This window comes from Lates calcarifer, linkage group LG5, assembly GCF_001640805.2.
Source record: "Lates calcarifer isolate ASB-BC8 linkage group LG5, TLL_Latcal_v3, whole genome shotgun sequence".
NCBI lineage: Eukaryota > Metazoa > Chordata > Actinopteri > Centropomidae > Lates > Lates calcarifer.
Genome location: NC_066837.1, coordinates 23819132 through 23832957, shown reverse-complemented (window position 1 = coordinate 23832957; position 13826 = coordinate 23819132). Strand labels below are relative to the sequence as shown.

Here is a 13826-nt window from a genome sequence, read left to right as displayed (position 1 = left end):
ACTGACCCCCCTCTCCCCCTCCTCCTCTCACTCCTCCTCCTCCTACACCTCCTCCCTCTCCTCGTCCTGACGGGAAGCCAGCTGAGTCAAACCAGCAGAGGAAAACAGAATAAACAGCAACAAACAGCTACTTTCAAAGTAATCACGAACAAGTTGTGTAAGTAGTTTTTCCCCCATTGATACAGTTATTAGTCGAAGGACGTGCGACAGGCGACGTTAAAGGCGTAAGCCAAAGCCTATGAGCAACATGTACTCTACATTCAACCAACAGGCTGCCTGAGAATGACAATAACATGACTTACAACAAAGGCACTAACCTGCAAACAAAAAGGCTACTGAGCTTTACATTAAAATTTGCACAGTACTAATGTAACATTTGCACTGAACACCACAAGTACAGTATATCTGTGAATGGTTTTATTTGAGACAAAAAGGCTGAATTTGAACATAAAATAAAAAATACTAGCAAAATTAGTATGCTGACAGGCATGTGAGACACTACTTAGGCACACTGGTGCTGTGAGCTAAATGCTAATCTTATATAATTAAAAAAAAAATGCTAATATTTTATAATTTGCACTACAGCGGAGGCTGCTGGGAATGTCATTAGTTTTGCAGATATTTAGTTAAAAACTAAAGTTTTGGACAAATAGAAATTTTGACCTGCTGATGATTCCACATAATGAATAGTCACAGGATCACCAAAGTCACTAGGAGTCAATAGGATTCATCCTCTGGGAAGCATAAACATTTGTACAAAATGTAAATGCACTTAATCTAAAAATGATGTAGATATTTTTGTCTGGACCCTAGTGGTGGACCAAAGACAGACCAGCAGTGCTAATCCCTAATTAAATTATACAGATTATAAATTATACAGAATTTATTATTCTGGTTGGCTTTACAGTAGCCAGACAATATTTATCATGTCAAACTTGCTCTTCATTCATATAGAGAAGAATTCCTCAAAAGTTACCTAATGTTACAGTCTCTCTCTCTGTATCAAACACACACACCACACCACACACCACACACACACACAGGCCTGAAACAGGTCAAAGTGATCTTAGTAAATTACACAACATGTTTGAGTTTAGCAGTTTTAATTGGGTCATGAATCCTCAAAAGATAATCATAAATCTAAATCCACTGGAGCTTTAATGAGCTCTAACTTACAGTATGTAGAGTCTTGTATTTCAAGCAAAAAAATCATATTTCATGTGATTTTGATGAAGAGGGGATTATTGCTGACCCATAGAACACCTCCAACACTGATGGTTTCTGTTTTCTCCTTGATTGTGTCAGATTAGCAATACACCTAGTTTACAAAAGCCTGTGTGCACAGCCATCACGGTGGATTGAGTTGTCCTCATTTGCTCTTTGCAGGTAAGTGCCATAACAGGCCAGTGCCATAACAGGCAGTTCAAGGCTCACCGTTACATGGAAAATATGTTTTCTGTGTGCCCCCTTTTGTTCCTGCAAAATATCACTTGCACACAAAGAACATAGGATTATATTTTTATTTCCATCACACTGTCCATGCTGGTTGTCACTTTGAAAGGCAAATGTTAATGTCTCTCAGTATGCTCACTGTCTTTCCTCTCTTTTCAGTGGCCTTGCTATGTAAGAACAAAAGCTAAGCACTAAGCTAACCACTTATCACTGTACCTTTGAGTTATTTGAGTTAGTCTATAAGTTATATAACTATGTATTGTAAAGGAAGAACATAAGGACAGCCTTAAAGAGAGAGTGAGTCACTCAAATGCCAACAGATAGTGTGAATGGAAAGAGAGCTGTTACATAATACACAGAGGGAGAGAGAGAGAGGGAGAGAGAGAGCATGTGAGGACTGCGCATTGCTGGAAGTTCAGTTGGGGTGAGGTTGCACAGAAAAAAGGAACATTGTTCCATGAGCGATCTGTTGGACAGTGATACTTCCTCCCCGCACATGGAAATGCCTCACAATGAACCTCTCTGTCTCCGTGTCAATCTCATCAGTTTCTACAAAATAACAAACAACAGTTAACTTCTCATTCTTTAATTCATGTATGTATGTCCTCTCTGGACCATTTCGTATCAACAATGCCTCTATTGACTTGTTGCTATTACCGTGACAGATCTGTTTAAACATGTTGGTGTATGGCTGTGACATGCAGTGGTGTACAGAGAGACGAGGTGAAATTCAGAGAAAAGAAAACTGTACTGCTGTCCTGAGCTGAATGAGCTGCCAGCCAATCGGGTTAAATGAAACTTTTTGATTTCAGTTTATTCCTCCTGTTTTTTTGAAGGTTACCTATTTTATTTTCACACACTTAATGGCTGAGATTATTACTTCATTAGTTTCAGCTACAAATCAATTTAAATTATGAATTTTCTGCAATTTACTGTCATCTTCATGATATATGACCTGATACATCCTGAGAAATGATTTTACCAGTAATAACTTCTCATGAGCTGCACAGGCGAACATTTGCTATTTAGCAGTGATGGGAATGTTGTTAGTTTGCAGGTATTTGGTCATGAACCAAAGTATTTGAACAAAATTAAATGTTGATAAAAGTCAGGAGATCAAAGTTATTTCTTAGGCCAACCTGAATGGTTATATCAAATTTAATGTCAATCACTTCAACTTCAACTGTCGAGAGTTAGGCCTGCCAACCATGAATGTCTACAAATAATGTCATGGCAAGCAATCCAATAAATGCTGAGATGTTTCACTCTGGACCAAAGCTTTTGACCAGCTGACATTGCACACACTGTTAGTGTAGCTAAAAATCTGAAAGATGGCTGAGATCACTTCACCTCTTCCCAGTTCAAGTTAACTTCTCTCAGTTTTCTACATTGAAGTACAATGTTGTTATTACTGCAGCAATCTTCATTATCTTTTTCAGAAATATCTTCTCCAAGAGTCCTGAAAAAAGTTCCACCCAGATGTATAAAATTCCTAACTATTATTGCCAAAGATTACATACATTTATTACCTTCAAGACAGCCACCAGTTTCATTTCATTTATACAAGTATACGAGGTATGGCTATTAAATAACTGCACTTATGAGGGTAAACCACATGGTTCACAGTCACACCGAGTGTTATATATTAAAGGTTGGGTATTCACGCACAACTGCTGTAAGTTTCCAATAAGTGACGTCTTTAGTTCACTGCTAGCTACTGATCGAAGTGCACATGGTTCTGCTAAGGCATCGGCAGAGAGGATGTCCAAGACGATGAACATTCAACATTCAACATTCAACAAATTGAACAAATTATTTGATATGATCGATGACTCAGTATAAGAATGATAGCAGAAGTGGTCTCCATTGATAAAGAGACAGTTTGGCAAATTTTTCATGAAAATTTGAACATGACAAACGTGTGTGGAACAAATTTCCATTTTGGAACAAATTGAAAGAAACCCAAAATGTTCAGAAGGAATGATTACATGGGATGAAACTCGGATGTTTCAATACAATCCTGAGACAAAATGGCAGTCAATGCATTGGAAAACACCATCGCCACCAAGGATGAAGCACGACAAAGCAAGTCCAAAGTCAAGAAAAGGAAAAATTGTTTCATTTTTCATCAAGACAACGTTCCAGCTCATACTGCGCTCTCAGTAAAGCAGTTTCTGGCCCAAAAACAAGTCACAGTGCTTGATCACCCTCCCTATTCACCTGCTCTAGCACCATGTGACTTTTTCCTAAGATCAAATCTGTGCTCATATTTTGAGTCTGTGTCAGAAGTTAAGTTAACTGTCTGAAGAAGACCTACTGCACTGCTTTGATCAGTGGAAGACCAGAATGCAGCAGTGTTGATGTAGAAAGGGAGAATGTTGAAGGAGAAAGACACTGAAAATGTTTTTTTAATAGCCATACCTTATATTACTGCAGCTAATATTTTGAGTTCTCTTCTTTGTTGGTGACTTTAAAGCTTGTGGGAAATCCTGACTCCAGAGTGTTGACAGTCAGTTCCCAAAAAGAAAAAATATCAGACTTAAAGGCACCCATCACAGTTTTTTGACCACTAGTGGTGTGGAGCAATGTTTTTTTTTCTTCTTTTTTTCCTTTTTTTGTGTATGTGTATTCTTTTGTTTGCAGTATTTCTCACTAAGACAGTGTCTTAAGTCTTAAAAGGGCACATTTAATACAAAATTTAAATTCACATTATCTGATTTCTAATGTCATCGAAGGCCAGTCCACATGTAAAACATCTACTAACTATAAGAACACCAAGGAGCAGCTTTATTTGTTCTTAGTAGCCATGTTATCACAGATGGTGTTGTAGTAGAAGATAAATGATTGAGCAACACTCTCTCATTATCATTTATTTATCTTTATTGTTTTAGATGTGACTATTGTATGGTACTTTATACCCTGGAGGCCATATAAACTTCATATAGATTACAAAAGCTAGTATATGTTGAAAGCGGAGCAGTGTGTGCGTGTGTGCACGCAAGTTTGTGTGTGTGTGTGTGAGCATCTTTGATTTGAACTATTCTTATTTCAAATCATTGCTTGTAAGTCCCCTACATGTAATACTAAATTACTGTAATACTAAATTACTGAAATGTCCAGATCAGGTTAAGATTTGGGTCCTGGAAACGCATTTTGTACAAATATGTGTGCCTGTGTATGGGAAGCTTCATCAGAGCCTCTATCAACAAAGGCAGAAATCAACTGACTGTCTATGCAGAGAGCGGACAGTGGCCTTAGTTGACTCTGTGTGTGTACGCACAAGTTCAAATCAGGAGAGCCATCTCACCCCCCTCTCTCCTCCCTCCCTCTCTCCCTCTCTCTCTCTCTCTCCCTGCTTTTTACATCCCTCGATCCACTTGGACTCACAATCCCTCTCAACAGTCTCACTACTGCAGCAGCTTTCACTGCTTTAATCCTCATCCTGTTTTTGGACATCAGGCCAAGATTGCTATTATGTGAGGTTGCGTAATCGCAAACAAAGTTCAGTCAATAATTCCACACATGCATAGTAACTGACAGTAATGTACATTGTATTAGTTAAGCCAAGAGAGAGAACTTATCATGCTGCGCAACTCTATCTGCATTTAGAAATCCTTATCTCTCCTACCACATGGAGGGTTGCCAGTTTGGCTCTGTCCATGAACACGTAACCCCAACAAAATTCAAATGTGGACAGATATCTCAATTTGAGGACTGGTATCAGTGCTGTCCTAAAGCAGCAGGGTTTAATAATGCAGAGAAAGTCCATTTATAGACCCTCACTGAGAGACAGAGCTCCTAAAATATTAATGCTACAATACTCTGTACACTGAATGGTGTCTAAGTGTGTGTTTCTCTTTGACTGCATGTGTGCAGATTTTTGTCTGGTGAACTGAGGTGGCTCATCTGCATAAAAAATATCCCTTCTTCTTTTTAGTAACACTTGTTTTTCTGAGGTCACACAGTGTCACCACTCATAGAATACGAGAGTATGTCTTTGTCCGCAGGACGGGGACGGAGTAAAATTAAAGGACATGTTTGTGTAGAATTGACTACATTGTTTAGGTAATGGTTTTTATTTTAAAATTCATGATAGCTGTTTGAAGCAGCTATTTGTAAGATTTGCCATCCTTACATCGCCACTGTTAGCTTCATAGCAAGAAGTCTAGATAAAATGTTGCAAGTTCAGAATCAAATTTCCTTCTTGCACTGGCCAAGAGCTGTCCCCAGCAGTAGAAAGAAACCGCAATGTTTTACTTCCTGTTCTATATCATGTCTTTTCTTCTACTGAAGTTAGCATGCTAACCAGCTAGCCTCAGCCCAAGCTGGCCTTTCTCATCAATTTCCAAAAGAATCTCAGTGTAGTGTCCATACTGCCCTGAAGAAGCACTGCTCAGAGGGTGTATTCTAACCTCTTGTATTGTATAACAATGGCTTAAGTTTTTAGCAGGTAGCCATCAACACTACAAAACTTAAAATAGCCCCTTTAAATGTCAAGCCTTGAATGACATATTTTCATATGCATCCATAAAAATGTATTTTTAAGGGTTTAAAGTATTTTCTCCACTGATTAAATTAGCTATTTTATGACTTCAGACCACAGAGTTCATGGAAAAGTAAACACAAAAAACCTGTTGTTCATGCAGTAACTAGTAAATGAGGAAATGAAATCACCTGACAGCCTAATACGTGGCATGAGTTAAGTTTTTAAAGCTTCTCAAATTACTTTGTCACTTCTCTGTAGTATTTATAAAATTCTAAATGCATTCCAAACATGAAATCATGTCATTTTTGCTATTTTATTAGCATTATTACCATTAGGAGTAGATATGACCACTGTTTCATCACTGCCAACTTTCTCTTTCTTTCTTTATGAGTGAACCAGTGTCCTGAAATCTCCTCTCCACTGGGAAAACTCAAACACAGGGACTGATTAATCTGCATTTCTCTAAAGAGGAAAACAAGGAAGAGAGAGAGAATTTAATTACACATCTGTCCTCAGTAAACCTTCCCTCAGCTGCTCAACATTCAAGTTTTCATCTATGTTTCCATGCTGATGAAAAATGGTTCACCCCACTGAATCTGTGAATGGCAGGGAGGAGGGAAATATTTCTCTCTAATAAACCAGTCAAATTAAGTGGGTTAATTAGCTTTTCCTATTAATTATTTTACATTGTGCCTTGGGCATTTACAGAAAATGAAACTTACAACTTTACGGAACAGTCATTTGCAAAAAGAAACCAAATACATTAACATTGCATTATTGGAATTGTTTATAGCATGTTATCCTCACTTAAAGCCTTGGCCTGGTCACAAACATTGTTATAATGACGTTCTAAACTTTCACCTGTTAAGCTGCTGCTGCCCTCTGGTCAGACCACAATATCGTTCTGGCAAAATATTTAATCTCTTGTTCTGCTTGTTTAGACTGTTAAGACTTCAGCCATGCTGTGAATACATAATGCCTGCATAATACCCCCTTTAGCAGTATTGTAGGATGTAAACAAGAAAGGAGGAATTAGAAAGTGGAAGAAAAGAGAGAGGATTTGTTTTGAGAGTTTGGTTGTTTGTTCTTTTCGGGGCACAACAGGTCAGAACTCTGTCTGCCTCTGTCCTCGTGTCACCTCTAAATCCCAAATTACGCACCCTTGAACGCTGCACTAAAATAAACTCGCACTGCAGACGGAACCTCATGACCATCTCTAACCTGTTAGTGAAGTGTTGTGGATTTATCTTCTGATGTGGATTATCTTGCTATGTGAGCACAGTCTCAGTGGATAACATTATTAATGGCCAAGAGGTATATCTGCAGCACCATAATTATCAACATTACTTCTGCAGGGCACTCAAATGTTGCTGATATGTGTGTGTGCAGTGATGCTGTTACTGGCTCATGTCTCTGTTCACCTGTTATAATGCCATCCTGGATGGGCAGGTTTAGTAATCCAATCATAGCCATGATAGTACACAAAAAAGGAAACTTGGAGTGGAGTTCATTGCCATGCCAAATAGAGATTAATTGCTGTATCTTTAAACCAGTCCACTAAACCTTCCTCTGGCCTAAGTATAAATAAAACTCCATTAAACCTGCTGCAACTCATTAAGATCTATTACTATAACACCTGTTGGAAATTTTAAAGAGGCTATCCCTAACATATTTGTCTGACATATTTTGACTTCTAGTCCCTAATATGTCCCTAATACTGGACCCTACATTTCAATTCAATTGAATTCAATTTTATTTATATAGTGCCATATCACAACAAAAGTCATCTCAAGGCACTTTTCATATAGAGCAGGTCTAGACCAGCAGAGAATAGTGGGAGAAGAACATAGCATAACACTGGTTCCATATAAAATGTAAGGTGATGCCAATAATACAGTAGTAGCAATGATAATAGTAATAATTAAAGTATTAACTGCTAACGTAGTACTAAAACTAATAGCAGTATAAGTAATTTCTAATTATAGAAGAGGAGAGAGAGGCGGAAGAGCACAATACTACAGGAAAGGGGAGATATTGAGTTAGTAACATGTATTTATGGGATATGAATCCATACTGTGGAGAGAGAGAGAGAGAGGAGAGAGAGAGAGCTCAGCACATCATGGGAGATTTCCCGGTAGTCTAGGCCTATTGCAGCATAACTACGAGATGGTTCAAGCCCGAGCCAACCCTAACTATAAGCTTTATCTAAGAGGAAAGTTGTAAGCCTACTCTTACAGTACAGAGGGTGTCTGCCTCCCGGACAGAAACTGGGAGAAGGTTCCACAGTAAAGGAGCCTGATAACTGAAGGCTCTGCCTCCCACTCGACTCTGGGAACCACCAGTAAACCAGCATTCTGGGAGCGCAGTGTCCTAGTGGGATTGTAGGGGACTATGAGATCTTTAAGGTAGATGGAGCCTGACCATTAAAGGCTTTGTACGTGAGGAGGAGGATTTTGAATTCTATTCTGGATTTGACTGGGAGCCAATGTAGAGAGGTTAACACAGGAGAAATATGGTCTCTTTTCCTAGTTCCTGTCAGTAATCATGCTGCAGCATTTTGGATCAGCTGTATTTCCCATGTGTATATCAAAGCCTGATGTATATATATCCATCCATCACTAATTAACCTAACCTGCATGTTTTGGACTGTGGGAGGAAGCCTGGGCAAACCAGGGTTCAAACCTGGAACCTTCTTGCTGTGAGGCAACAGTGCACATAAGAGAATACTCATGAAAATATCACAAATTACCTACATAAAGTATATATATAAAACACAAGCTTTTTAAGTCACAAGTCCAAGATGACATTACCTGGATGACATATTCCTGGTTTCACAGGCTGGTTAGGTTAGCCCACTTCATTGGGATTTAATTGAACTTAATGTTAAAATTTAAAAGCAAACTGCAAATTACCCTGTCTTGATGGTGGAAGTGGTATTTAAACACCAAGCAGTTTACTCTTGTGGGTATTAAACTGTATATTGTGATTTTCTTTAATTAAAAAAATTTAATTACCTCTGGTTATTCAAGCGTTGTTCTCAAAAGCATGCAATTCTATGTGTGTGTATAAGCATGTGTTGTAAATGTTAGCAAGTGGCCGTGTAATTGTGTTTGCTATTCCGTGTTTTTGCCTTTCTAGAGGCTGTACATGCCTGTTCATGTGTCTGTACAGAGAGGGGGAGCTCCATAATGTGATGACGATCTTCATCATCTGACATAATCAGGATGAATCAGTGAGTGCTGAGTTACATAAACAGATTCTCATCCTAACCTCACCCTCGCCCAGATTAGAAACACTGCAGATCCAGCTGCCAACAACCTGCTAATACCAGCCTGCAAGCATAAACGTTGGCATAATAACAAAAGACCGCCACCTAAAGGCCAAAGGTTGACATTACACTTTCAATCTGCATATTTTTCGACTTATTTATATTTTTAGATATTGATTTCATATTGATTTACTCAATATGAGCCACTTGAATAAATCACATGACACCAAGAGACAGTTTTACAGCATATGAGGTCTTTACTGGAATTATGAAATTGATAGCAACAATTAAAAGACTTTAAAGCACTCCTGTGAGAATAGAAAAACATCATACAATAATATAGTATCTTCTGTTGATATAAAAGATCATATCAATAAATACGTTGCTTATTTGTAGATGATTACAAACAACTGAGAAAGATGCAGATTATTTACAGATTTGAGTTCTTCGCGTACATGTTTTTCTTAAATTAAAATTCTCCAAACAGACAAACATAAAGTCAGATGACAAAAATACACAACGTACATTTACAATCATATCCTTAAAGTTACAATCATTATTACCATAGTAATGGTAGTGAAGTTCTTACTTGAAAGGGAAATCAGACAAAGATATCAGATCATCCCAGCGGTAATGCAGCCAAGCAACCATGACTTTGTTAAGTGAGTCATGTCTTCCTACTAGATGCATTGTTATAACCTATGTTATACATATTTCATGGTAGGTCTTCTGTTAGTGTTTAAGTCCACTGTCTTCATGCCTGTAGTATGTACAGTGTTTGTCTAGGTGGCCCTTATTGCTAAAAGCATGCAAACTTTACATTATGGGTGTGTTTTCTTGGACTGGACTTCAGACAATTTTTGGCCAGCCGAGTGAGGACTAAGTCTTGGTGTTAGGATTACAACTAGATTTAACTGTAACTTTGGTTGTGAGGGTTGACATGAAGCGGTGATGGTTAGGGTTTAAGGACAGGGAAATCTTTACACCAGTAGGTCCTCAAGGTCTTAGTCTCTAACAATGTGTCTTACTGATGTCCAAGTAACTAATTTGACTTCATGTAATCTAAACTAGAATTTATTAAAAACAAACCTAAACTGTGGCATTAAAGAAGTGTGACGATTGTACACATTAGAGCCTGTTACAGGCCTCACAGAGTACAACTACATATGTGAAAAAGTTGCATAAACCTCTCTGCTTGAGGCTAGAGTGTCAAGGCTACATTAGCTGCTGCTAGCATAACACACCTGAATCACTGACCAAACTGTTGGTGACCGAGTAGCACTGTGGGTGATGTAAGTGCAATGCCACGATATCTCTCTTTCAGCTGCATCAGTTTTGATACTTTTTTAAAATGATGCTTAATGAGTCTGACTAAGTACAAGGCTAATTTGGTGGAGTACTCTTAAATTGTTCTCTCTGGTGTTGATTTTTTAAGTAGTGGATATCAATTATTTCTTGTTAAAAAGAGAATTCCATGCATTGAAGGCTTTTGAATTAGATGTGTCACATCTGTTTTGAAATAAACCAAAAACGGACTCACAATTATCAGCAACATCAAACTTCCTCTTGTGCCCGGTGATTTGTGATGTCAACCTACCACTGGTTGTGTTGTCAGTTTTCACTGCTTAATCTGTCAGCCTGTTTTATTTACTAGCCAGATAATCAAGCACAGTGTTCAAGTTAACACTCAGTGTACTGCTTAGGGTTCAAATTCAAAGAGTACCCAAGTCAGTGTAAGTTGCCTGCTGTTAAATTTCATTGTTTAAATGCCAGTGGGGTGTGTGTGTGTGTGTGTGTGTGTGTCTGTGTCTGTGTGTCTGTGTATGTATGTGTGTGTGTGAGCTTCAGGTGTGTCTCTTCATGTGCAGAGCCAGGTGGTCAGAGCGGGAGAAGGCCCTCTGACACAGCATACACTCGTAGGGTTTCTGGCCGGTGTGCTTGCGGTAGTGACGTGTCAGCTCATCTGAGCGGGCGAATTTCCAGCTGCAGCCCTCCCAGGAACAGTGGTAAGGCTTTTCACCTGATGAATAAACATTAAAAATGATGGTCATTATCAAACACATACATATACATATCTTGAGATCAAATGTGACAGGTTTTCTTGTTTCTCTGGGTTACCTGTGTGGGTGCGGAGGTGAGCCTTGAGGTGTGAGCTCTTAGTGTAGGTCTTGCTGCAGCCAGGGTATTCACAGCTGTGGATGGCGGGCCTCTTTTTCCCCGTGGCCCTTCGACCACGCTTCCCCTCCACCCCAGTAGGGGGCAGCTGGGGTCCGACCAGCAAGGGCTGCTGGTGATGGGGAAGATGACCTGTCGCCTGGCTGTGGGTGTAGTCACAGAAAAGATTGGCATTGAGATTGAAGTTGGGCATGTAGCTGTAGTGTCGAAGGTCAGGGGTCACAGCTTGAGGTGGGATGAACCTGTTGTCGGGGAAATTCACCACTGAGGGGTGCTGCTGGGCATAGTAGGGGTTAAAGTCCCATGATGTGATCTTACTGTGGTTTCCTCTGCTTCCCTGGGGGAAGCCAAACTGGTCTACAATAGGTATACTGGGAACTGAAGTCCGACCTGTTTGGTCATCATTATAACCTCGCTGGTACAGCTCTGGCTGGACTGCTGTGGTTTCAGCAGGGGACAGAAGCTCCGCCATGAGGCCGCCATTATTCACCTGCAGACACTCCTGCTGTGGTTGGTCCTTAAATATTCCCGCTTCTTGGTATGCTGCGTTTGGGTCGAACTGTGGGAGCCGTTGATCAGTGTTTTCCAGAGAGGGGTTAAGGTCAGGTGAAGGGTTGCTCCAGTCAGACAGCAAGAACTCAATGTCCCAAGATGCCCGGCTGTCATCATCTAGGAGATCCTCTGTCATCTGTTGAGAGACCTGCAGCTGCTCAGAGTTGCTCGGTGACAGTTTGTTACTGAGAGAGTCAAGGGGGAGAGAGCCACCCTCAGACTTCCACACCTAGATGTTTTCAGAGAGTATAAGAGGAGAGGTTTACATCTTTACAAGTTTATGTAACAACAACAGTCATGTGTCCATATGTACATTAAAAGGGATCCTGGTTGCTATAATTGTTCCTCCTGTGCATATGCTCACAGATCCTTCTTTCAAAGTTATTAGTCTCTCTAGTACCAAATTCCTACTTTGTTACTACTTTGTTTGATTTTACAAATTGAAACACTAACTATAGAAACACAGAGAAACACAGAGAGGGAATTTGGTATTGGTACAGCTGTAACATCAAAAGGTCCTGACTTGATTTGTCTAACTCAGACTGCTGAAGTCTTATATTAGGCTCAAAACAGGGACATTGTAACCACTTTAGGAAGGGATCCCTTTGCAGCCAGAATGGACAGCAGAAATCTCACTTTTGTCATAACAACAACAACATACAACAGGTGCACTCCAACTCCATGGGAACAAGAGCTAGATACCATAAAAACTTGGAGGTGCACTCATCCCAAACAACAATCAAAAATACAATTAGTGCTACGGTACAAATACGGTACGTACAAGTTCTGAAGAGCCAATACCCACAATATTCATAATCCATACTCCTGAGAACTCTAAGCTGAGTTTGACGTGCTAATTCAGTAACTGTCTAAATACAGTAATTTTCTTTTCATTATATATTGCAACTCTGAAATACCTGCATAAGAAATATAAATGTGTTAGAATATGGGTTAACATACATGACACATGCTTTTTACAAGTCAGGTGTAACAGCTGACAATTGCATTTTGCAGTTTTAACAGTTCAAAATGGACACATTTGTACAATAAATACTATAACAAAGGCTAAATTATGTGTGAGATGTACAAATGACCATCACAGTGATTATACCAGGCAGAGGTTAACATTGCCTTCATGATATTCTCAGATAGGTTCCAACTGTCGTCTCTTTAGGTGAGGCAACAGGTAGCATTGTTATTATTATTCAAATCAATTCATTTTGCTATTACCATGTAGGAAGCAAACAACTGAAGTCATCAGGATACTTACTTTCATATCGTCACTGGAGTGAGCGTGGCTGGAGAAGGAGCTGAAGGAAGGGAGCACAGCCTGTGTAACAGCCATCAAGCACTTTGATGTGACATTGGTTGACAGTTTTAAAATAGTAAAGTTTCACTCTTCTTTTTGCTTTTTCTGTTTTTTCTTTCTTTCTTTCTGTCTTTTTTTTTTTTTTTTTACATGACCGTCTTACCCTCAGCTAACAGAAAAACCTTAAACCCCCCAGCTCACCAGGCTGGTTACAGTCCACTCAGTGCTTAAAAAGACCTCAGCAACAGTTTGTTAAAGCTGCCTCCTTTGCTCCATTCCTCCCCTGCTATCTCTCCCTCCTCTGGCTTGTCTATCTCTGTCAGCTGTGCGTCTCACTTCAAATCTCTCTTTTTCATGTAGGTTTTGACCGTTAGGAGGTGGAGCATAAAGTGAGAGTTTCTTAGCTGGATACTCATCTTTATGCTTTAAGACAGTTCATTTACAATCACCAAGAAACTATCTCACCTCAGCTCACTGTCTTCCTGTTCTGTGGGATTCAGAGCCAAAAAAAAGAATATTTCAAACAAAATTTACATAACAAAGGTTATGTCTGTAGTTGCAATGTCACACAGGAAAATGCAAAC

At 39.4% G+C, this 13826-nt stretch overlaps 1 protein-coding gene across 1 annotated transcript; it reads right to left on the bottom strand.

The window, feature by feature from the left end:
* Positions 1-9438: 9438 nt before the first annotated feature.
* klf1 (Kruppel-like factor 1 (erythroid)) lies at positions 9439-13608 on the bottom strand. Its single transcript, XM_018664844.2, has 3 exons — positions 13204-13608; positions 11325-12162; positions 9439-11226 (listed from the first exon to the last, which is right to left on the bottom strand). The coding sequence occupies exons 1-3, from the start codon at positions 13276-13278 to the stop codon at positions 11051-11053; spliced, it is 1089 nt and encodes a 362-aa protein (XP_018520360.1). The 5' UTR covers positions 13279-13608; the 3' UTR covers positions 9439-11050.
* Positions 13609-13826: the final 218 nt, after the last annotated feature.